Source organism: Dipodomys merriami, unplaced genomic scaffold (assembly GCF_024711535.1).
Source record: "Dipodomys merriami isolate MVZ:Mamm:240054 unplaced genomic scaffold, mDipMer1.0.p SCAF_4, whole genome shotgun sequence".
NCBI lineage: Eukaryota > Metazoa > Chordata > Mammalia > Rodentia > Heteromyidae > Dipodomys > Dipodomys merriami.
In genome coordinates, this window is record NW_027205603.1 from 75211369 (window position 1) to 75237532 (window position 26164).

At 35.9% G+C, this 26164-nt stretch overlaps 1 protein-coding gene across 6 annotated transcripts in view; it reads right to left on the reverse strand.

Moving 5' to 3' along the window:
- Nucleotides 1-26164, reverse strand: part of Trps1 (transcriptional repressor GATA binding 1) — a 236737-nt gene that overhangs the window by 152008 nt on the left and 58565 nt on the right. For all 6 annotated transcript variants that reach the window (XM_069991291.1, XM_069991289.1, XM_069991290.1 and 3 more), the window contains 2 exons: nucleotides 21627-22756; nucleotides 8164-8764 (listed from right to left, as the gene is read on the reverse strand). In XM_069991291.1, coding sequence (XP_069847392.1) covers nucleotides 8164-8764; nucleotides 21627-22756 — 1731 coding nt within the window. The remainder of the gene's footprint in view (nucleotides 1-8163; nucleotides 8765-21626; nucleotides 22757-26164) is intronic.

The window sequence follows — 26164 nt, forward strand, 5'->3', positions numbered from 1 at the left end:
AAGGACACATTTTGTGTTATTTTCTTCCTTTTGCTTATATATTATCTAAAATTATAATCACCTATAAATGAACATACAATTTTATTCAGAAAGAAAATGGTAGGAAACACTAATTTCACATCCTTTTCTACTTTCCATATACTCTTTACAATTTCTTTTTCCACTCCACCCCAACTTTACCCCTGAGGACATCTCCTCCCTTGACAATCATAGGTCCTCAGTACAAATGTGGTCACTTTCATCATGACCACCCGTACTTCAAATAATTCATCTATGAATAATGAGATATTAATTTGAAGGAACATAAAGAACTAAGATAGGTTTATAGTTTTAAGACTTCAGTGGGATGAATCTGAATTATTCACATCCATTAAATAGAGTTTGAATGATTCACAGCCAATTTTATTTTTATAATTGTAATGAAACAGCTGGGATTAGAGTCTATTCATGGACTCATAAGAAATTTGCACCCCACCTACTAAAATTAGTTTCTGCATCCAAAATCCTGATTTGATCATCTGACAGAGAACAAAATGGGCATCAACCCACAATGCCAAGAAACTGAAGAAAGAGACTTTAAGCATATCACATTCTCACCAGAAATACTTTATGTAACATTGTTCATCCTTTCCTTTATCATCACTCATAAGAAGCCCTCTACAACATGACTCTGTGTAACATCGTTACTTTCAAAAACTGAGCTTTTTTGTATAAAACAAGCTCCAAAACTATCATTCTTAGCTAGGCACCAGAGACACACAACTATAACCCTAGCTAGACAGGAGGCTGAGATTTGAGGATGGAAGTTTGAATCCAATCCAGATAGAAAAGTCTATGAAAATCTCATCTCCAATTAGCCACCAAAATGCAGAAAGTAACACAGTAGCTCAAGTAGGTAGCATGCTAATTTTGAGCAAAAATGGTAAGAGATCTCATCCATGGTCTGAGTTTGAGTGCTAGTGTTGGTACAAGAAAAAAAGAATATAATGCTTAACGACTGGATATGTGGCAGTTGTTTGTGTAGCTGAAGTTATACTTAAGATATAGATTTTAAATGAATGGTATCTGTTTGCAAATCAACACCTAAAGTCAAGGTTTTTTTTCTTCTGAAAGTTTCACAACCTATCAATACATTACACAATATCACAGGTGAATATATTTCTATGGTATGAAATGGTTTATGCTTTTCCTCATGAACATGCCCAAATTAAAACTCCAAAATTGAAAAACTACCTTTCTCAAGAGGGAATTTAACTAAAATGTAAAATTACACTTAGTAGGTATTTGATCATTCTGACTTGAATAATGATGGCAAATACTCAACCTACTCTAAGTGTCTTACTCTTAGGAAAACAAAAAACTTGAGATTCTTTTGCTTTATCACTGATTACATCTTTAACAAAACATACCATAAAATAGTATTATCCTTTTTTCTCCAAAATAAGCTCATATTCCATGACCTGTTATATTTATAAACTATAGTAAGTTATAAAAGCTGAGAATGATGTTGCTTCTCCAAGATGAAGGTAAGTCTGAAAAGATTTGCATCTCCTTGCATTAATAACAGGAGATTCCGCATTCACCAGACTCCAGTTTCCTGGCAGGCTGGTCACATAAGCAATGCGCCTGTCTATAAATGATTAAATGTCTTGAAGCCAGTCTATAGGAAGAGAGAATTAAATTATGACAGTTCTCTTCTGATGGAAATAAAAAACAAAATGCACAAAAATCTCCCATCAGACTGGTGCTGGCAAAAAAAAAAAAAAAAAAAAACTGATTGCCATTGGGACAGGATCTTATGCTTAACACTTTACACCTGTGTCACTGAAAAGGGGTGCTTTTCCTTTCTCTGTGGGGACCCTACTATCTCCTGACTTGGCCTGTGCAAAAAAAAAGAAGCCAAGCAATAGATTTGTACACAGGAAATACGAATAGATATGAGCTAAAGGATCACCTTCCACACTGCCTACAAACCTACAGCCCAATTCACTAAGATATATCTGCTTCCTCTGCCTTAGAAACCCTGCCAGACTTAGCAGTCTAGGTTACAACCAAGACGGGAATGCCTTTCCAAAAGACTTCAGCACTAAGAACCAATTTACACAATGAAATTAGACAACTAGAAAATCACCATTAAGCTTTAAAACACCAAATCTATATGTGCATCATTTAGTTTTCTTTGATCAGAAACCCTATATCCAAGCAAAAGATGAATAATCAATACAAAAAAAGCTATCAAAATTTTTCTTACAACCAGCTTGATGCAAAATTGTACATTTTCAACACTGAAAAGACATGAGTTTAAACTGTAGCTTTTCTTAACAGAGACCAATAGAAATACATCAACACAGAACAAAAGCACAGAGATGCACAAAGACTAGTTCTTTGAATATTTCTGTATATTCGATGTAGAATTTAATAGGTATATTTTCCTTAGTATAACCTAAAAAGAAACTTCATCAACACATCTTTAAAATTACTGTTTCATAGCTGTGATTTAGAGAGGAATACTCTCTTTTTTCTTGATACAGTTTGGTTCTTGTGTGATTGAACATATACATATATGTAAGAAGTCGCAAGGGAATCAGGAAAATGATTATTTATATATATATTTTGCAAAAATATTAGTAGGATGATTTAAAATTCTACTTTTATCTTCACTAAATACGAAGCAAAACAACAAATATCACTTTTCACTTGAGATCATCTTTAGTTTCAAAAAGTTCCTGTGGTCTCCTGTCAGTAGTTGTAAAGGCATTCAACAAAGTTGCTTGTCTGAAGGTCTGCTTGGCTGCCAATGGACTGTCCCCAAAAGAACATTTTTGCATCTGAATAGATTGCCCTGGTATCAACAACCTTTAAACTGTAAATTTAACACCACTAAAGAAAGGTAGAAATAATGTCTATATTGTACTGTCTTGGTATCACATTTACAAAATGAACAAATAATCAGTCTCCTTTCACTTATCTAGCACCCCGCATCTGAGGATCTCGAACAGGCTAACAAACACTAATTAACTAAGCTGCACAGCCCTCCTGAGAGGATGGCAGGCAGTAAGATCCTCTGTCAGAGATAGATGAACAAAGTTCCTGGGAGGCCTTGCTTTTACAGGCAATGGCCCAGCTTGGAACTCAACTCCCAGAACTTGGAGTTCAACTCTCACATCCCCACTGCTAAATATCCCTATTGCAATGGACAGGCACAACTGATAAACTTTTCTAAGTAGATTTACGCAGAAACCAAAATTAATTTCAAAGAGGAGTGGTGTTCCCCTCGGTGCATGAAAAACAGTAGTCTAATAACTCAAGTGTCAGAACCCAAGGATGGGTTTAAGCCAATGAGTTATCATACTTTGGACATCTGTCTTGACAAATAGTAAGAAAGAATTCACATGAATTCCTGATCCGTTATGAGCTCTTCCAACAGATTTGCTCTTTAGACTTCATTATAGTTGAGCATTTTAGTAACAAATGGAAAATCCATTTGACGTTGACAAAAAACTTTGTAAAATTTAACAACCAACTTTATTTAATCCCTGTGCACATGGTTACCAGATGAAAGATGAAGTTTTCTGTCATAAAATCCCAAGCAAAAATTCCACTGCAACAATAAAATCCTGAATGGATTATCTAAGAAGCAATAAGACTAATACATTTATTATAACATAAGGATATGAAAAATGAAAAAAGAAATATTGACAAAATAAAATGAATTGACTTTTATCCTGCATAGATTGTGGTAAATATATTAACTCCTTTAAAAGCTCAAAATTTGAAGTCTAAATAAAAAGGTTTCAACCTAAGAAATTCTGGTGACCATTTTCAAGAGCTAATCTATGTTTTCTAAGATCAATGCTAGAACTTTTAATATATGAAGTTCTTATGTAAGTTTGAATCATTTTTAGCAATTAACCTAAAAGACTTAATAGTTCTTCCAACATATAAAAAAGTCCTCAAAGATTTATAACAATAGTGTGTTGCTAATGTGCAACACAACTATGCAACATAAATCAATTTATAAGATAGAACTTTTGTTAATTTGCTCAAAGCACCATAGTCAGCTAAGGTGACATTAACCACCTAACACACACACACACACACACACACACACACACAAAACCTGTAAGGAATTCACTTTCATAATAACAAGGGAAAATCTGAAGGAATTTCAAAATAAAAACACACATAAATGATCTAATAGTTAAGAGAAAAGATGAATGTTACCTAGAGAAAAGAAAGAGAGAGAGAAAGATACTAAGGCTAGCAGAGGAAACATTTTGAAATTTCAGCTCTTGTGATTCTTATATTTCCTTCCTCCCTTTCAGGAATGAGCAACTTGTCTTTACAAAAAAAAATGCATCAAAAAGATTAATACTCTGAAGGCAACATTTTAACCATGTGCTCTGTGACAGAATCATAACTATACTCAGCCTATATATAAAAATGTTTCCATCTTTATCATAATACTGTTGAACTATTTTAAATCAATGTGTATTGAACACTTTTTCTAAACTTAATTCTTGATATCACTTACCATAGCATTCATTTAAACACGATTAAATTTTCATTCTTAGTATTGAAAATTCTATGCAAAAACTAAATATAGTTATTATAGTAACGCTACATTAAATGTACTACTTAGTATTTTTAAAATCACTTTTAAGCTGAGTTCTGGCAGCTTATGACAATAACTCTAATTGTTTGCAATACTAAGATTCTCAGAATTGTAACTTCAAGCTAGCCTAGACAGAAAAGTACATCTCCAAAAATAAGACTCCATCTCTAAAAATTAACAGCAAAAAGGCAGGCTACATGAATAGCTGAACTGGTAGAGCATTAACTAAGTAAATAGGAATCCTGAGTTCAAACCATCATAAATAAATAAATAAATCATTTTTACAACCTGTTAATCTCCATTTCTATTAAGCTGCTTCCTATTTCTAAATTAACATGCTCAACAGCAAGGTATTTAAAGTTCCATTCTATATTTAAACACATCAATATATAAATTATATTTGTATTTTAAAAATGTACTTATAACTAACTATAGGACACCTCTACTCCAAACTACACCTTTATATCTACCAAATTAAAGTACATGATTTCTGACTTTAGTAAACATGCCAATGGTCTTCTGCTATATTTTCCCTCCCTGATGTAGGATAATGAACTGAGAAATAGTGTATTGGTATATGTGCTAAATAACTTTTCCCAATCACAAGTGGCTCAACTTCTTAATTCCCTAAGTTGTCTTTAATAAAGCTCATTAGCTAAGATAACTACCAGTCAAATGTTTAAATTCATGGGTGGGATATGGGAAGGGATAGGAAGGGGAAACAAAGGCGGAAGCAACATTGCTTGATAGAAATTAACTCATTATCTTGCCCATGTAATTCTAACTCCTCTGTACGGTATTTTCATAATAATAAAAAAAGAAAAGGAAGAAAAATGTTTAAATTCACTTAAAACACTAAAAATTGAACAATAAACCAACTGACTACTCTTCCTATTTCAACTGACCATTCAAATTGTTAATTTCTTAAACAATCAATCAATCAAACAAACAAACCTTTACACAAATATGGCATGGACATTAGAGGCTCAATTTTTAAATCACACAAGAAAGACTTGGGCTTAGAAAAAAGGTATGAAAGGTATGTACATATGTATGTATGTGTGTAGCATGAAATTTGGTAGGTAAGAGCCCTAAAAATATCATGAATCACAGGCTAAGATTTGGCTATTCACTGGAGTACATGGCTTAAGAAATCTCACATTGAGGATTTCTTGCCTCAACAGCTAACATGGAGGAACTAAAACAGAAATGTGAAATGGTGCAATAGGACCTTGAAATCAGAAAATTGAGGAAGTAAAGACACTAAGAAAAACAACTTTATGACTGCTATCATCCAATATTTCTCCCCCCCCCCACCCTGCTACTACTAATTCATCAGTTATCATGTCCAATTCTTACAGGATACAGAACATACAGAAAAAGGTAGCAGAAAAGGTAGTATATCATCTTTTTGGTGGTATAAACAAAAAGAGCTACACAATTTGTTGCAAACAAAAACAATTTTGAGCAGAGGAGAGAGGCTCTACTGCTCTACAACAATGTCCTATACTCTAATGACATGATTTGAAATTAATAAAATGTCTAGTGTTCATCCCTGCCTTAGAACCAGAAGCCAGAAAGAACCTGTGAGCCTAAAACTGTATGGATATATGAAGAAAACGGTGAGTGTTTTACAATTATATAAAGGCAGCTCCCTATGTAATTATTTTAAACAAATTCCCTCAAGTGAACCTACTTCCTTAAAATCTAGGAACTATTTTTCTTCTTTCCAAAGTTACTCTGAAGAAGAGGGCTCCTTCTATGCAGCATGGATGCTTTGTTTCCCAGTGTTCAGGAGCATTCCCCTCTTCTGTATTGAAGACCTTCTCTTAGCTCTTGAGCTTGACCATGGGCAGAAAAATGTAACAACTTTTATAATTAACAGTGCAGTTCTAAGAGATGGTCCTCAAATTGACCACAGAATATCTGAGAAGCACTAGCAGGTAGTAGAGAACCTGCAGGAATGAGAGGCAGAGCTGCTAGTCAGACTTGGAGAAGAGCCATTTTTTTTTTCTTCCTCCAAGAATCCATTCAGGCACATCTCACAGGTCAGAGCATTAAGATGACTGAATTTTTCCCTAACTAGACTTTTAGGAAAGGTTAGCTGGTTTCTGTATTCTGATCCTACCTTCTAAGCAACAACACAGCTACCAAAATCATCCAGAACATTTGGAATTTTTCTCAGCACTAAGGTGAAATGTTGACTTGCCAATGCCTTAGGCAATCAAGTATCACTTACTGGGTGCTTCTGAATTTTCAAAAGCTCATATATTTCTTGACAATGCTATGTCTACAACATAGCACTGAAGACAGAAGCACACTTTTTTTTTTCTTACTGAAAAGTTTGGGTTTACTTGTCCCCATGACTGCCTATAAGGTCCTGTTAATAAAAAATAAATGAAAATAAAAATATACAATATTCACAATCATGCATGGGCAGAAATCCAAGAATTCATGGTTCATTTTTCTATTTTTCCTTTCTTCTTGACACTGAATGATAGGCATTGTTGTTTTCACACATGCATACTGTTGAGCAAAAAAAAACAAAAAACAAAAAACCTAGCTGGGAGCCAGTGGTTCATGCCTACAACTCCAGCTATTGAGGTAGCTAAGACCTGAGGATTTTTGGTTCCAAGGCAGTCCAAGCAGGAAAGTCCATGAGACTTCTTTATCTCCAATTAATCACCAGAAAAGCAGAAGTGGCTCTGTGGCTTAAAATGGTACAGTGCTAGCCTTGAGTGAAGAAATCAGAGACAATGCCCAGGCTCTGATTTTAAGGCCCATACTGACAAAAATGAAAGGAAAGGAAAGGAAAGGAAAGGAAAGGAAAGGAAAGGAAAGGAAAGGAAAGGAAAGGAAAGGAAAGGAAAGGAAAGGAAAGGAAAGGAAAGGAAAGGAAAGGAAAGGAAAGGAAAGGAAAGGAAAGGAAAGGAAAGGAAAGGAAAGGAAGAACGAAGGAAGGGAGGAAGGAAGGAAGGAAGGAAGGAAGGAAGGAAGGAAGGAAGGAAGGAAGGAAGGAAGGAAGGAAGGAAGGAAAAGAAAGAGAGGGAGAGAAGACAAGACAACTGTCTGTATTCACCATCTCCTTCAGATTACATTCTTGTGATTTACATCTCTGCAAGCGTCCTTATTCAGTCAAGACTGGGTCATACCTCCTTAAAGTTTGAAAAGTCATGTGGTTATTTTAGGGTAACAGATGTGCATCCCTTCTGGGATTGGAAACTTCCCTGCTTCCAAAGGCAGCTTTGCTGTTTTGCATAATCACCAGGCATGATTAACCAACATTCAATTGGAGCTAAGAGCAAAGATAAACAAGTCACTGCCTACCTAGGGTATCAGATATGTGTACAATATACACAAACAGCTTATGAGCTGCTTTCTGCCCCGATAGCTTTATCACTGTAAACTCCTCCATGGATAGAGCCTATTTAATACGACTTCACAAAATCGTAACAGTGCATCAAGAGAATGTGTGACCTCCCCATCATTCCCCTCACCCCATTTTCCCAGTAAAATATAAGAATCATTTAAACATTAAACCTTCCTACCCGTAACAGGGACTGGGACTCATCCTTGGACTTGTTTTCTCCTGAGGCAGGATACTGCGGGGTGAGGGACCCAGACTTCTCACCAGCTGGCACGCCCTGAAGGAATCCCTTGGTCTCCACAGCCAGGCCATAAATAGGTCTCGCCAGGTGGGCAGCTTCGACATTGGGGCTATCCCTCAGAGTCTTTGTCTGTTCTTGTGTGCCAGACACAGGTGTGAGGAGCCCCAGGCTCGCTTGAGTGTAGGATGGGCTGCCGCGGAGGATGTCAGCCCCTCGCCAAGCCACACTGCGAAGATCGTCACTGGAACTCTCAGTCCAAACTTTCTCTTTGAGCCCTTCCTTATCATCCAGCTTCTCCCTCTTCACCACACTCTCAGAAACGGGCTCTCCCATTTTAGAGTCTGGGTTTAGCAGACTGTAGACCTTGAGGTCAATTTTGGGCTCCTCCTTGATGGTGGAGATGGCATGGCCATCCTCCTCGCCGTTGGCTGTAGTGATGTCCTGCTCCTGGCAGTGGACGGTGTTGAAGTGCTCCAGTAGTGACTGAGTGTCAGCAGCTGTGAAACTGCACTGGCGGCATTTGTAGCAGCTGTGTGCTCTCCTGGAAGAGAAGAAAACAGTCAATGGAGAGCCTGCATGGAGATTTTGGCTTCAAAATAGATTTTAAACACCGGGATTTTACTCCAAGCTATCCAAGTAGATAGAAATGCTGTATTCCCAACATCCAGAAATTGGAATTTAATGAACTAGCAGTTCCAATTTGATATAAAGAATATGAGTTTGCTTTTTGTTACATGAGCAGTAACAGGTACACATATGCACACACCCACACATGCATGCATGCATGCATGCACACAGGCACACTTTTGAGCTTACATTCCAGCTGATAAGCATTAAAACTGGCTGGTTGGCTTTATCATCAAATTACCTGCTCTCTTCATTTTCTCTTGATGCGTAATCATCAATTCAGTATGAGTTAAGTCAATATGCATACATTTTTACACCTGATTTCACCAATGGACTTCACTTTCTGTTTACTTAAACTAAAGTGAAGCTGTTGGGGTATTTTCTAATGCAAAGGTTCTTGGTAGTTTTCACATATATTAAGATATACTCAAAGTGAAACAATTGTTATTTCTATATTAAATGTAAATTCATTTAGTCATTGAGATATGGCTATCTGAGCTATGTAATCTAGTACATAATATATAGGAAAATCACAAGAATTTTCTAAACAAACTCTACCTATCTATAAGAATGTAAACACTGAACAAATTGAGTATCTTTGGGAGATCAAATACAATCCTATCCTCTGTACAGATATGTTCATTAAAATGACATATGTCCTTTCTTTTCAAGACATAAAACAAAGAAATCTTATCAGATCTCAAAATATCTAAAGGAACACTAATATTTGACTAACAAAGAACAATGGAGATTCTGCACTGTAAGAAGCATGCCGGAAAGGTACACAAATGATTTAGAGTAAGGTCATCTTTCTTCAACTATAAAAGTCTTATTTGACTCAAAATAAATACTACATAAAAAGACTTTCTACTCCCCTGATACAATGTTATGAGTTACCAACACAGTTAACAAAATAAACAACTAGTTGTTACTTAAATGTCCTTCAATCATCAATTCCTTTGTCAGATATTTACACATTAATAAATGGTGGACACATATTCCTTGCCCACCTTGTGTTTAGAATCTAATGAAGAAGGACTAAAGCATGTAAGACTATACATAATAGCCGGACGCTGGTAGCTGGTGGCTATAATCCTAGATACTCAAGAGGCTGAGATCTGAGGATCACAGTTCAAAGCCAGCCCAGGCAGGAAAGCCCTTAAGACTCTGATCTCCAATAAGCCACTCAGAAAACCGGAAGTGGCACTGTGGCTGAAGTGGTAGAGAGCTCGCCTTGAGCTGAAGAGCTGAGTGACAGCGTCCAGGCCTAGAGTTCAAGCCCCACGACTACAAAAAAACAAAAAACAAAAAGACTATACATATTTAAGTACAGAGACTGATATGTGCTAAGAATCAGTGGATAGGATGGTTATGGCAAGAGGAGATAAAGAGGGCTGTTTAGGTTAGACAGGTAGAATTTTCTTAAGTTGAGAGATAAAAATCAAATGATAAAATGGAGTTCTACAACTACTTAAAAATAATTAAAGCAACAGAAAACCATGTTAGTAAATATAATGGGAAAAAACAGAGCTGTAAGTGTTAGAGGAAGTGAAAGGGGAAAGGAACCACATTCTAGAAAGTCTGAGATACTGAAAAGAGGCCAATGTGGATAGAGGGGAATAAGTAAAAGGCAGGATTCCAATGAACAAGCTGGCAGGGTGTCCCCAAGATTTGATATCTACTTATTCTATAGTCTAGAAATATCCTTGAACTGCCCATCCCTTAACCAAATCAATGACTGCATCAAACCATTACTCATTATTTGATCAATACTTTTCTCATCTATACAAAGTTCTGGTCCCAACTCAAATGAGTTCATCACAACCTGTCACACAAGGTGTCTCGATGTTCTTTTAGTTTGGAATGAAAGTCCCATTAGACAATGGCCTGACTCCTGTTAGGTCTCATTAAGAGTTTCTTTTATCGACTCTACATACATAGGAATTCTTCCTCTAGCCACCTCCAAAACCCATCCAGGTGGCTGCAGATGCTAAAACCATCAGAATACAGAGAACAGTGTGACGAGTGTAAAGCAAATTGGAGGTGGACATCTCAGAGGTAACTACTCAGTAAAGCATGAAAAGCAAAACACATTTTACCAGGAAAGATGTGAAAATAAAGTTGGAGAAACAAACTCAGTTCACCCATCTTGCCTTTTGAAAGCACTCACAACCTATAGGAACCCACAGACACTGAGCCCTAAGGCCTACCTTAGAGGAAGTGATGTGGAGAAATAGTGCTTTACCCACTTAGTCTACTTCCATGAAGAACCCAGGGCTTCCAATCCCCAGATCAATGTTCCTTCTATCCTCTGCTTCCTAAATCATAAACATTTTATAAAATAATTGAAGCTGTAGAACATAGGGAAAATGATATGATTCTAACAAAGATCCCCTGACTGATACAGTAGTGACTAAGGACAATATTGGCTTTCAAACCAGACTGTGCAATCCAAAGGTCCAGGACTCGTTTTCCTGATTAAGCAGAATGCTGTGAGCAAAAATCAAGTCTTGGTTTTTAACTGGTCCTCAGAGTGTGTAATGCAGAAACCAGTAACTATCTAAAAACTACATTACCAAATATATCCCAATTATTTTATTTATTTATTTATTTATTTATTTTTTGTGAACATACTGTACAGAGGGGTTACTATTACATGAGTGAGATAATGAGTACATTTCTTATCAAGCATTGCAGCCTCCTCCTTTGTTTGCCCTTCATATCCCTTCCCAGCCTCCCCCCGCCCGTCCCCCCAATCCTCCCCCCCCCCCCGCCCCGCACCAAAGTTGTAAAGTTCGTTTTCAACATGACAACTTGTACTTCTCATTGTTGCAACAGGTCCACCTGTATCCTTAAATGACTTGTTTTTCCCCCTCTCCTCTACAAATTATACCGACATCAAATATAGTGAAAGCAGGGGTTATACTGTGGGGGAGGGACATACAAAGCAACAAAGAAATAATCTTATAAATGTGTTAGAAACAAATGCATGAAAGAAAAATACCTTTAAATACATATCTAAGGGCTCATTTTCCTAACATCACATTATCTGACCTTTTCTGCTTGACTCATACATATACTAGATATTGCAAATAAGGGAAACCATGGGACCTATGTTTCTTTGGGCTTGGCTTACTTCACTTAATATAATTTTTTCCAAGCCTTTCCATTTCCTAACAAAAAAAAAATATCCCAATTCTAAGCAACTGAATGAATAAATTCACAAGATAGCTTCTGTCCTCTAACTGCAACTGAACACAGTTAATGACCTTACTCTTCTCTTTCTTTGAAATTTTAAAATTCTGATTTTTGACTACAACTCATAAAATCAGAGTAAAGCTTGGCAATGAAGCATAAACTACTAAGCTGCTCCATCATGCAGACCATTGGATTCTTTAGATGAAGCAGAAAAGGCAATTTCCACAAAGTACACTTGAAACTTGAAGAACTCTTCTCTCCTATATCAATCCAAAATAAATGATAGAATATATATTTAAGAGCCATTACTTTGACATGTTTGGAGCAGTATAAAACTCTTAATAACCTATAGTAACACTCAGAGTGCCTCTCAAATTCTAACACACAAAGGACCACAGCTTGGGTGTTACATGTTATGTTGCTCTGGTCAGAATTAACTTCAAGATAGAATGAGTGAGCTTTAGAAGAATTCTCAGCATGAATATTTAGCACATTATAGAATAGTCAATAATCAAATAAATTTTCCTGGTGAACTGTATCACTTTACCATTTAAGCTCTACACAATAGTTAATATTAATAGCTGTATATATGTAAAACACAATGTGATACTGTCAAGATTACTTCCAAGCTGGGAAGTGGCTTAGTGGTAGAGTGTTTGCCTAGCATACATAAAGCCCTGGATTTGATTTCTCAGTACCACATAAACAGAAAAAGCTGGAAATGGAGCTGCGGCTCAAATGGAAGAGTGCTAGCCTTGAGCAAGAGAAACTCAGGGACAGTGCCCAGGGCTGGCCAAAAAAAAGATTACTTCCAAATCAATTGTTTTTTTTTTTCTATTTCATGGTTTAAGAATTGCCCTTTGAGATTATTTATTACTAGATGATTCATGTATACAGACCAAGAAGATAAAACACAGATCAACTCACATAAAATAATACTGATTTTAGAAGTTAAACCCCTTTACACAACTGCATCATCCTCATTATACTGAGGAAAATATATTGCAAATCTGCTCTTCTCTGTGGGTACTATTTAACACTATGTTGTTTGCTAGCTAATTCAATATTTCTAACTTATTCAGGAACTAGGTGCTAACGTTTTGGACATTGTCTTTGACCTGTATCATTCTCTCAGTAATCACTGACAAGATATTCAGTATGAACCTCCAAAGAATAAGAACTGATTATTAAAAGCCCTGGTGTAAGAAATATTACTCCTGAAATACAGTTTGATCCTATTGATGCTGTATTAGTTTGAATTCTCCTCTAAACTACTAAATACATGTTTGTTTGTTAGCATTAATCTGAAACGTTCCAAGAACATCGGGACATTTTCTTCCATTTCTCTGAATCCCTTGCTCCACAAAGACTTCTCAAATGAATCGATCCAAGAATAAAACTCACATCTTCTGAGTTGCCCTAAAATGTCATGGTCTACTTAGCAGTTACCCATTATCTTTTTATTAAAATCTCCATTTATTTTTCAGTGATATTTTAGTTGCCCTAAGAGTGATACCAAAACTGATACAACTATGTGTACTGACCCTACCTAGAACATCGCAACAGCCAGGAAATACTTGCTTAACTAACTAAATGAATAAACCACCACAGCTCTGGAGATGTTCAGGACATTGGACCTAATAAAGCAGGAAAGAAATATTAAGAGGTACACACATATTTTTCAAAAGACCTATTTTGAGGGGACTCTGTATAAACACTTCATTATTTAACAACTCCTAGAAGTTCTAGCTGCATGAAGCCAAATTAATTTAAAAGATACTGTAAATACAGTGTCAGCTTTGCATTTTTCATTTCTATATCCTCTGCCAACTCTAAGCAAACATTCTCCTCTTGCTACCTGTGGAAAAAAGATGTCATTTAACAGATCTCCGTCTAAGGTGGCCAGGTTAAATACAGTTGAATTTAACAGTTGAATTCAAATTCCAGTGAATTTGAATTTCAAATAATAAGCAAATATTATTTTAGTGTAAGTATGTCCCACGCAATATCTGGGATGTATTTATCAATCATTATGGCCTATACACTATTAAGAGATGTATCCAAAAAATGTTTTTTTAAAAAAAAACTGGTTTAGCTTTCTCTGGATTTAGATTTTTCTGGAAGAAAAAGGCTATCAGATTGAGTAAAAATATCAAATTGTATTTGCTTCAGGTCATATAGATTTTCTGTGAGAAACTGTTTTATACCTATTTTACATACATTTTTGTGCTGTTGAAAAGCATTCCTTTTTAAATCTTTCCATATTTCAGTTCGCAAGTCACCTTTTATCCCAACAATAGCACTCATTCATTACTAGAGATTAGTCTAAATTATTTTAACAATTCATAAAGGACCAAGGAATGCTACCAGGAAAAAAGAAGTCAGCTAAATGATGCTACTCGTTGATATTTTATTTGAAGTTTCTCAGTGAGGCTGTGTTTCCTTCTTTAAAGCTTAACTTCAGAGATTTACAGCTATCAGTTGAAAATTTCTCCTTTAGTGAAGAACTTGAATTTCACTTTGAATAGTTTAAAACATGCTTCTTTTCCTCAACAACAAAGAAATCTATCATAAATACTAATCAATTAAATTTTGAAAGGTATCTTTTGGTCATTACTGAGTCAAAAAACTAAAGAAAAATTATCACAGAGATGGAGTAAGTGAAGGTGAATAACTATTTAAATTCAAACACCTCAGTAAATATGACAGCTATTAGAGCTAATCATTTTTGCAACATATACTTGGTTGATATAGAAGTCTGTTAAGTAGGGCATATAATATTCTGTGCCTGTGGAATGACACATTGAAAGATGGATGAGAATAGCTGAAGGACAAAGAAAGTAGATATTAATAAGATCAATCCTACAGAAGTGGAAACAGAGTATTTACCCTTAGTTAAGTGAGAAGGCGAATTTACAGAATATAATCAAATTGAATTCTAAATAAGATTGTATTCAGTCCACTTATGTTGCATTTGCAAATTGAAATAATCTAATATTTCCTCATTTGTGGTAACTGATTGGGGAGGAGAGGAGCTTTATTTTCTAATGTACTTCTTGAAGAAAATGTTATTAATATCATGTAAAACTTCAACTTACAATTCACTTTCAAAGGCCTCTTTTAGAATATATTCAAAATATAATAATAATGCTTCCCATAAAATAGAAAGCAAATAAGAAGAGGAAACCACTGAGATAAACTAATATAAATGAAAAGGAGGGATAATTTTTATCTTATTCTAAGCCTTGATAACTACTCTTACACAGTTCTTTGTACTTTTCTGAAATTTCTCATACATAAAATATATACAAATAAAAGTGACAAGCCACAATATCCTTGGTAACATTCTGTCTCAGAGGAGAAAATGTAACTAACTAGATTTTATACGTATTTTAGGGTTTCTACGGAAACTAATTTATTGGGTAGTATTTAAAACAATATAACCCAAATCAGAACATGACCATCTTGGCCTCCACTCTTTTACAAAAATGTATTAATGCTTTATGTACTTGGTATTTTCAGATGTTCTGATAATTTAAGTGTTTATCATAAAAATCTATTCTTCAGAATTAGAGCACACGGAATATGTTCGTTCGGAGAATCTTTATAAGATAAACTGGGCAACAGCTCCCTTAAGCAGATCTTCCATGGAATCTAATATCAGATATTGCAGACTGAATTTCGGTATTTTATGTCTGAAAGGTGAGAGCACTATTTGAAACTTTTCAAATGCAGTCATAAGAACTCTAATAACAACAGATACTGGAGGGGATGTGGACAGAAGGAAATCCTACTGCATTGTTGGTGGGTATATAAACTTGTTCAACCATTTTGGAAAGCAGGATGGAGGTTCCTCAAAAGACTCCACATAGAGCTCCCCTATGACCCACCAATTCCACTTTTGGGCATTTACCCGAATGATCACAAACAAGACCATACTAAAGCTACCAGCACAACTATGTTTACTGCAGCATTATTTACCATAGCTAAGATATGGAACCAACCCAGATGCCCCTCAGGAGATGAATGGATCAAGAAAATGTGGTATATATACATAATGGAATTCTCTGCCTCCATCAGAAAGAATGACATTGCCCCATTTGTTAGGAAATGGAAAGACCTGGAAAAAAATTATATTAAGTGAAGTAAGCCAGGCCCAAAGAAACATAGGTCCCATGGTTTCTCTTATTTGCAATAACTAGTATATGTCTGAGAAACAGTCAGATAAGGTGATGTTAGGCGAAATGAACCCCAAGATAAGGACTTAAATGTTTTTTCTTTCTTGCGATTGTTTCTAACATATTTATAAGATGATTTCTTTGTTGCTTTGTATGTCCCTCTCCCATAGTATAACTCCTGTTTTCACTGTATTTGATGTTGATATAATCTGTGGAGGGAAAGGGAAAAAACCAATTGTTTAAATAGGGATACAGGTGGACCCATTGCAACACTGAGATGTACAAGGCATTATGTCGAAAAACGAACTTTACAACTTTGGCCTGGGGGGTGGAGGGGCTGGGCAGACATTGGAAGGGATGGGAAGGGGAAACAAAGGAGGAGGCAACAATGCTTGATAAGAAATGTACTCATGGGACCTATGTTTCTTTGGGCCTGGCTTACTTCACTTAATATAATTTTTTCCAAGTTTTTCCATTTCCTAACAAATGGGGCAATGTCATTCTTTCTGATGGAGGCATAGAATTCCATTGTGTATATATACCACATTTTCTTGATCCATTCATCTACTGAGGGGCATCTGGGTTGGTTCCATATCTTAGCTATGGTAAATAATGCTGCAATAAACATAGTTGTGCTGGTAGCTTTCAGGAAAATGAATCCTTAGATATGTATTTTAATGTTTTTTTCTTTCATGCATGTGTTTCTAATGCATTTATAAGATTATCTCTTTGTTGCTTTGTATGTCCCTCCCCCACAGTATAACCCCTGCTTTCACTATTTTTGATGTCAGTATAACTTGTGGAGGAGATGGGGAAAAACCAGTTGTTTAAGGATACAGGTGGACCTGTTGCAGCAATGAGAAGTACAAGTTGTCATGTCCAAAACGAGCTTTACAACGTTGGTGCGGGGGGGGGGGGGGAGGAGAAGGATTGGGAATGGAGGGGGGAGGCTGGGAAGGGATGTGAAGGGTAAACAAAGGAGGAGGCTGTAATGCATGGTAAGAAATGTACGCATTATCCTGCCCATGTAATTGTAACCCCTCTGTACAGTATGTTCACAAATAAAATTAAATTAAATTTTAAAAAAATGTACTCATTACCTTGTTCATGTACTTGTAACCCCTCTGTATGGTATTTTCATAATTAAAAAAAAAATCTTAAACTGGACAGGTGAGTTATTTACATACCGCTCAAACCATGTCTGTTTTTCCACATTCTGACTCACAAGAAAAAAAATAGCTAGGTCGATAATAAGTAAATTAATGAGTTTAGGAAATTCTCTAATAGTAAGAAATACTAAGCACTTATTCATAACTTGATTAGTTATATGTAGTGAAAATTAGTGAATATTTTTTAATTTTGAAAACATATAATTTAATGTTACTGAAACAAAAACATGTGCACATACACATTTATCCAGATTCACAAATTGAAAACTACCTTATAATTATAAAATCATAAACAATGATTAGCTACATACATACTTACATACATCCAAACACATCTAAAGAAATAGAGAATAAAGTCAGATGCTAGTGACTCAGCCCTGTAATTCTAGATACTTGGGAGTCTGAGCACAGAAGGATCAAGGGTTAAGGCCAGTCTAGGGAGCAAGAAAACTTCATGGTCCTTGACTCAAAAGTAATCAGGTAAGTAACATAAATAATATTTATGGTAGAGGTAAATATAGGTACATGAATATTTATGAATACATGCACATGCCATGGATAACTATATATAACTTTAACAAAACATAGTTTTGTTTTCCAGTTTTAAAAACTATATAAAATGCTAACCATCTGTGAACAGTCTTCATAATTTTTATTCAGGCAGAATTAAGCTTAAAGGATTCATCCATATTGTAGTTAACTGACATTTATTCAAGCTAATTATTGCATAATATTCTACTCTATGAACGTCATACAAAGTGTAATTTCTCAAGAATAGATAGAAGGGGGAGTTGGCTCCACTTTGTCATTGATGGTTGTTTTGGTAGTTTTCTGTTTTCAATAATTACATTTATTCAATTTCCGTACTTTCCTATGCACATATGCAGGTTTTCTTCTGAGGAGTGAAATTACATAAAGGATACAAGCAACTGATATTGACAGAATTGCCAAATTGAGCTTTTGACTGACTCCATAAATCTACAATGCTTTATGTCTTAAAGTCTGTGTTTACTGGCAATAATTAGGTTATCTCATTTTTAGATAGGATATGTCTTATATAACTTAATCTGTAATTATTTATTATGAAGCCTAGATTAATATGCAATGGGTCAAAAGATGTATTCTATTTGATGCTATTTTTCTGAAATCTGATTTCTGTTCTGGCTAAAAAAATGCCTATTTTTTAACTAGTCTGTATCTACTTCAAAAGAATATGCCTTCTCCAGTTGTGGACTAAGGAATTTATATTTTTATTACATTTTCAGGAAATTGTGTTTATTAATTTGCTGGTCAATTCTTTTAAACTGAACAGGATTTTTTGATTAGCATTTAGTAAGCAATTCAAAATTTGCCACTGAGATTGAATTAACTGTTTTTTCTACCTATTCAAATGTTATGCATCTAATGAGTTAAATCATCAATATGTCTGATCATTCTTTTTTTTTAAGTCTAAATTTTATAAGATTAATAATTATATCTTAATGTCTCATAGTTTTGTATTTGCTAGTATATACTACTTTAGTCTTTCCTGGCTATGTCTAAACAGACTTATACTTTACATATTTATTTTTTAAATTTTACAGGGTTGAACTTTCCTTGTTAATATCCTTATAGTAGAAATTTTAACCTACAGTTTTAAAAGTTTCATCATATAATATACATTGTAAAATTCCTGGAATCTACACTTCTTGTCATTTTATGTTTAAATTTTTAATGATTTAATTTTTCTAATGTATATACTCTTCCCATTTCAAAACAATGTTCTTTACTTTCCTACTCCATTGTTCACCTCTGTGGTTTGCAATTTATATACTTATTTCCTGTCCTTTATTTATTATTTTTAGTTTTTCTATTTTTCCAAATATGCCTAACAATATCCTAACTCCCTAACTTTAAACAATTCAATATTCTCCTAAGAACATCATAATTCTGGTGATACACCCTCTAGAATTTACATAGCAATTGCCTAGTACCTTAGGCTGAAGCATACCTTGTTTGTTTAGATTTATCCAGATATTTCCCAGGTCCCTACTTAACTGAAGATGTCTAGTTTTCTTCTGGGAAGATGGTTTTGCTGGATATACAATACTATAGGGATTTATTATTTTACTTCTGAAATTATAAAGCTCTCAATTTCAAACATGTGTACAAGAACTTACAGAGTAGAGATGGCTCTTGGATTAGCAAAAACACATCAGGACTTAAAAATAAAGGTAAATGCATTTCACTGTCCTAAGAACCAGGTGCTATTTGTTTTCTTTGATAATAAAAAACACAGAAAACTGTTTTTTTCGTGTGGAAACTTACATCCTCAAAAGGATCCAAAAGCAAAGATTAAAATGTAGCTCACCTTGGAGATTCTCAGCTCATTCATAACTATTGTGACATCAAATGCTCATGAGAATTTAATTTACATAAAGACATTCACAGAGCCTCTATCAGACATCTTGACAGTGGTTTAAATTGGGTGGACACAACAGGGAGCATGGAAGGAATAGTCTCTTTCCTCTGGAACGCATTACTGCGTATTTAATAAATCTTAACATTGTTAAGTAATATTATTCGTACTTCTATTGCTGGTGTAATACTGTTCTTTATCTAATGAAGAGGAAAACTTTTTTCCCAAAAAATTTATCCAGCAGTGGGCTCAGCTTCCTGGAGAAAAAAATCACCTGCTGTTTTTATATATATATATTTGGAGGTGGGATGTTGCATGCATTCCCATGTGGTAGATTATCAAATTTGTATGTCATTTAACAAATGTACATGCAAAAAATGCCCTTACACCACCTCTATAAGGCTCAGAGAGAAGCTATGTCTGCTAGCCCAGAAATGAATTAACATGCAGCTAACATAAGAAGAGCCAGAAACACTCATCACAAATGTGAACACATATTTGATTGCTGTCTTTCCGAGGTCTGACCTTATAAATTAAACAGTGTAAATCTCTAGTCAGTGTTTTCTGAACATTTCAATGCACTGTGAACATTAAGATGCCCTTCGACTTAACATCTGACATTACTGCCCTATGGCTGGACACAAATCTCTTCATTCCTGATGACAGGAAAGACACACACTTCTAAAACAAATGGAAGGGACTGTTTAATAAAATTCTTGGGATGTAAAAATTTAAACAATCTGATTTATCCAACAAGAATATTGAATCTACATATGGAAAGACACTTAAAAAGAGTAAATAAAGCTTTTTCCTGGGTGCCTAAAGGCATAATAATAAGAAAGCAGCCAATAAGCACTACTAAGTAATATCTGAACACCTGTATCTCCAGGGTTTTGCTGAACTAATTCCTACTTATAAACAAGTCTTAGTTTAAATATTCCTTCCTTGGGGAGACATTCCTAATCCATCATTATTAAATGATGTTGTTAGTGTATTAGTTCAAACATAATACTTTATATTTCACTACTCTTTATGATACTCATCACCTTTATACTGAGCTGTGAGTGTCTTGACATCCCTACCAAAGTATTCGTTCTATTAGGACATGATTGTGGATGTCTACATCTGCTTATTAACTCAGGTATAGCCAATGCCTAACAATACATTTCTGGAATTCACAAATGAATACATAAATGAAATAAGGATAAATAACCTAAATTCTTCTCTTAAAATATGCAGGCTAAGGTTTATAAAGAGAATAGTGTCAAAATAGAAGTAAAATACTAATGTAACATGCCTATAGCTACATTATTCTGAAAAGCTTATCTTCTCAGAGGTATAACTGTACTTTGAGAATCACACTTAAAACTACATGCTCATCTTCCCATTTCTGTTGGTATGCAAAGCAAAAATGCTGTTCAACTGTACAAAGCAAAAAGAATGCCCAATCTCGCTTTAAGGGAAAAATGAGCAACCCATCCTCAAGCTGATTATTCCCCTGTTGGAATAGTTTAATCTGGAATGACTCCAATAAAAACGCTGAAGTGGTTTCCTATTAAACCAAGTAAACTGAACAGATCATGTTAAATCAGTAACCAGACTTTCACCATCATCAACAAAGAATTAAAAAATGCACGCTGTAAATGGCACAGAACAGATGGGAAGGAAATGAAAATCTGAAGTTATCAATCTATACACATATGATCTGCAAGTCTATGTGTCATCTTTTATGTTATCATGTCGTATCACCTCCCCATCAAACTCAATCACAGCAATTCCTGTACCATCCTTCTGAATCCCAGTCCTCCCTTGGTATTTTACCAAGTCGCTCACCTGTAGTGTCGAGAAATCTCTTCCTCCACCTGGGTAATAAAATCACATTTGGTACACGAGTGCTCTTTGCTCTCCTTGACAGAAGGATGCCCATCCGGTCCTTGCAGATGATTTGCTTCTTGTTTGACATCTGACACTTGGGACTCGTGCACAGTCTCGTAGTGAAAGAGGAGCACATCTACATCAGGGGTAGAGAATGAACACTGGTGGCACTGGTGTTTGACTCTCGAGCTTCCAGCCGCCCCCGGAGACAAGTGCAATAGCAAGAGTGCACAGTGGGAACAATTACTTTTTCTACAAGCAAACGGATAAGTAATTTCTCCAAGGTGCTTTTCTGGGCTGCAAAGGCCTCTGGGACAGAATGGACAATGTTTAATGGTACACTTATGGATGTTGTGGAGCTGCTGGTAATGACGGAGAAGCGGCCCCACCACAATGACATCAGGGCCATGGCTTTTAGAATATCTAAAGTCGCAGAACTGACAATTATAGCTTGTTACCATATTATCCTCTGCTCCCTTGCTGGAGAAGTCCTTCTTTTTAGCCCCACTCGAGCCCTTTTCTGCCTTGGTCATTGGCTCTCCTTCTGCACTTTTGGCTAGATCATTCTGATTAATGACAGAACCCCTGGGAAGTTTATCATTCAACTCTGGGTTAAGGCCACCTGACTGCACTGATCCATGCTGCTTTCCATAATGCTCTAGCAGTTTAAGGGAGCTAGATGACTCACAGCTGAAACTACAAAATTTACACCAATAGTAACTGGTGGCCTCTGTACCATTTTGTCTCGAGGAATCAAGGGGTTTGATGGGCACTGAGTAGCCGACAGGAGTGTCATCTCCCGCCTTCACTGTTATCTTATCCTGCCACTTCCCCAAGTCTCCAGGCTCGCTGCCTCGAAGCGCAGGAATGGATTTGCTAGAGTTTTTCTCTGAAGGTTTCGCACCGTCAGAGGAGGGGAGAGAAGCTTTGATTTTGTTCGGGTGAGTCTGAAGAAAATGTTGTTCGAGTTCAGTTGAAGAGTTGCCCATATAAGTGAAATTGCAGAATTTACAGCGGAAATACTTGGTGTTTCCCTGGCAATCTGGGGTTTTCCGTCCAATGCCAATGAATGTTCCGCCAGAAGTGACCTGGAGTGTAGAAGAGATGAATGTTACTTGAATGGTGTCACGCAGTGGGTTCTCTGTAGGGGGACAGGGGGACACTGTCAACTGTTCCACATCAAGAATATAGTAGCGTTTAATGAAATCACGTGACAAATCAGAGTCAAAACTGAACCCTTCATTTCTCAACAGCTATTCCTGGAGTGATTCTTTCTATTAGACATTTTTTAGGCCCAAGTTAACAGATGAAAGTAAGTAATAAAACAACTATAGCTAATCCAAAAGATTTAATAACATGTACTTTAAAAAAAAAACTAAGAAAATAATAGGGGCTTCTAGGGATATGCAAAAGCCAAAATAAGATACAACTATCTATAGCTCTTCTGCTCGTCTTTCTGTCCTCAACTTGAAATTACATAGTAGGCCACTCTTGGTATGGCAAACATCTATAATCTCAGAGGTTTGAAGTCTTAGTTTCAATGATATCTTCAAGGCCAACTGTACTATATAACCTAACCATGTGACAGAGATAGACTGGATGGGGGTGAATTACATAGTTTGAGGACAATGGGGGCCTCTGGCTGACAGTTTATATAAACTGTTCCCTCTTTCTTAGTATATACACCAATGACAAGTCAATCAAGAGCTGTCCCTGACCAGTCAAAATTTATGGTTTTAAAACTATGACCAGGTGCCAGTGGTTCACATCTGTTAACCTAGCTACTCAGGAGATCTAAAGATTATGGTTAAAAGCCAGCCTGGACAGTAAAGTCCACAAGTCTCTTATCTTTATCGCTAATTAATCACCAACAAGCCTTAAATTAAGCTATGGCTGGAGCAGTTACAGCCTAATCTTGATCACAAAAGCTCAGAGACACCACCCAGGCATTGAGTTCAAATCCCAGTACCAGAAGAAAAATAGAAAGAACTTCATGAGTGAAACATTCAAAAAAAAAAAGTGAGGGTGGATATTTTCCCTTCCAAATACCAATCGATATTTTTTATTTTTTTCAGCAACCATTGTGTGTGTGTGTGTGTATGTATGTGTGTGTGTGGTGTATATAAGCAACTAACATAATCTTATTCTGCCTTCTTCAACAGCTGCTCAAAAATGGCATGTGTGATCACTGCTCATATCCAAATCACTCCATGAGAAAAGTCTCAGACATCTCAAAAGTGTTTAGAGGCTCTACTTAAAATGCAAATAATATTCCGTAGCACATTCAGATATGATTTTACCTCAACTCTTAGAATTCAGATAAAAGTCTCCACTGAGAGCCAGAACTCTGATCAAGTTGCTTAATTTCTCTGGCCAACAGCTTCCTCAACCAAAGAAATTTCTAAATTTATATCCACTATTATAATTTTTGGAAATCTTTATAAACACATAAACAACATGGCACTGACTACAGATTATGATGTCACTTTATAAAGGTCATCAACATTTATCAAAGAGGGATCATGGCACACCTCAGACCTGTTCTCTATCTCCAAACCAAGTACACAGATTTGGTTTCAATCTGTCAATAAAAGAGTATCCTTAAACCAGTAAGGTAAGAATGGGGGCACATTCCCTGGCAGCAACCTGATAATCAGTCAGTAGCTAATGAGATATCAAGTCAGGCCTTTCAGGATACTGCCTAGATCACTCTAATCAAGTATTTAAAGAGACTAAAGCAATTAAAATATGAAGTATAAGACATTATATTGCAAAAGTTGTACATATATTTCCCAATGCAATGGAGGGGGAAAAGAATCTTGATTTTCAAAAGAACAAGAGATTTAAATGTGTTATTTCTCTAGGTACTTTTTAGAAACTTAAACTTGAATCAAAAGTGGTAAATTCACAAGTATCTCAATCTCTTTTGAAGAAGACAAAGAAAGAATATAAAATGTAGAGGTGAAAAAGGTTCTCATTTTAGCTTCTATATTGCTCAGAGAGATTGAACTTTCCTAATAAAAATGTTATAAACTCCTGCTTGTACACAATTGAGATTTCTAAGAAATTATCATAGATCATAACCTTCCTTTGATTTTATAATCTTTGAAATTCATGTGCCATGATCATACTATGCACATTGAACAAAGAGCACACATATTCTTTGGGAAATCCTAAACTTAGGATTCCGATATAAATTTAAACAACTAATAACTATCTTTTAAGGTTGTCATTCCTGATCTTAAAGAGTCAGAAAATCATGGGATAAAATTGAAGACTAAGAAATGATCCCACAGACCTATGGCCACCTAACATTGTTAATGGTGGCAAAAATCATCTGATAGAAGAAAGGCAGCCTCTTTAACAAATAGTGCTGGCATGACATTTTGTACTTCTCATTGTTGCAACAGGTCCAACTGAATCCTTAAACGACTTGTTTGTCCCCATCTCCTCCACATGTTATACTGACATCAAATATAGTGAAAGCGGGGGTTACACTGTGGGGGAGGGACATACAAAGCAACAAAGAAATAATCTTATAAATGCGTTAGAAACACATGCATGAAAGAAACGAAAACATTAAAATACATATTTAAGGGTCATGTCAAAACCAACTTTACAATGTCGGTGTGGGGGGAGAGGGGGGTATAATTGGGTGGGGGGAGGGGGGAGGCTGGGAAGGGAGGTGAAGGGTAAACAAAGGAGGAGGCTGCAATGCTTGGTAAGAAATGTATGCATTATCCTGCCCATGTAATTGTAGCCCCTCTGTACAGTATGTTCTCAAATAAAATAAAATTAAATTAAAAAAAAAAAACAAATAGTGCTGGCAGAATTGGCTATGCACATGTAGAAACTTAAAGTTTGATCCTTATATATCATCCTGCACTCGAATCAACTCCAAATGGATCAAAGACCTCAAGGTATGAGCAGAGACCCTGAAAATATTACACTAGGGCTCCTTCGCACATGTCGAAACTTCCCAAATAAAAATCCAGAAATACAACAAATCAAAGAAAGGCTGGATAAATGAGTTGCATTAAACTGCAGAGCTTGTGCATGGCAAGGGGCATAGCTAGCAAGATAAATGGAAAGCCCATAGACTGGGAGAAGATCTTCACTTGCTACACAACAGAAAAGAGCCTTCTATCTAAAATATACATAAGGGGCTAGGAAGGTGGCTCAGTGGTAGAGTGCTTGCCTTGCATGCATGAGCCCTGGGTTTGATTCCTCAGCACCACATAAGCAGAAAAAGCTGGAAGTGGTGCTATGGTTCAAGTGGTAGAGCACTCGCTGTGAGCTGAAGAGCTGAGGGACAGCGCCCAGGCCAGGAGTTCAGGACCCACAACCAACAAAATAAAATAAAATAAAAATATATAGAGCTCAAAAAGTTAAATCCCTAATAACAAATCCTCAAAGAAACAACCACTCTATTAATAAGTAGGCTAAATAATTAAAAAGAGACTTCTCTAGAAAGAAAATAAGAATAACCAAGAGAC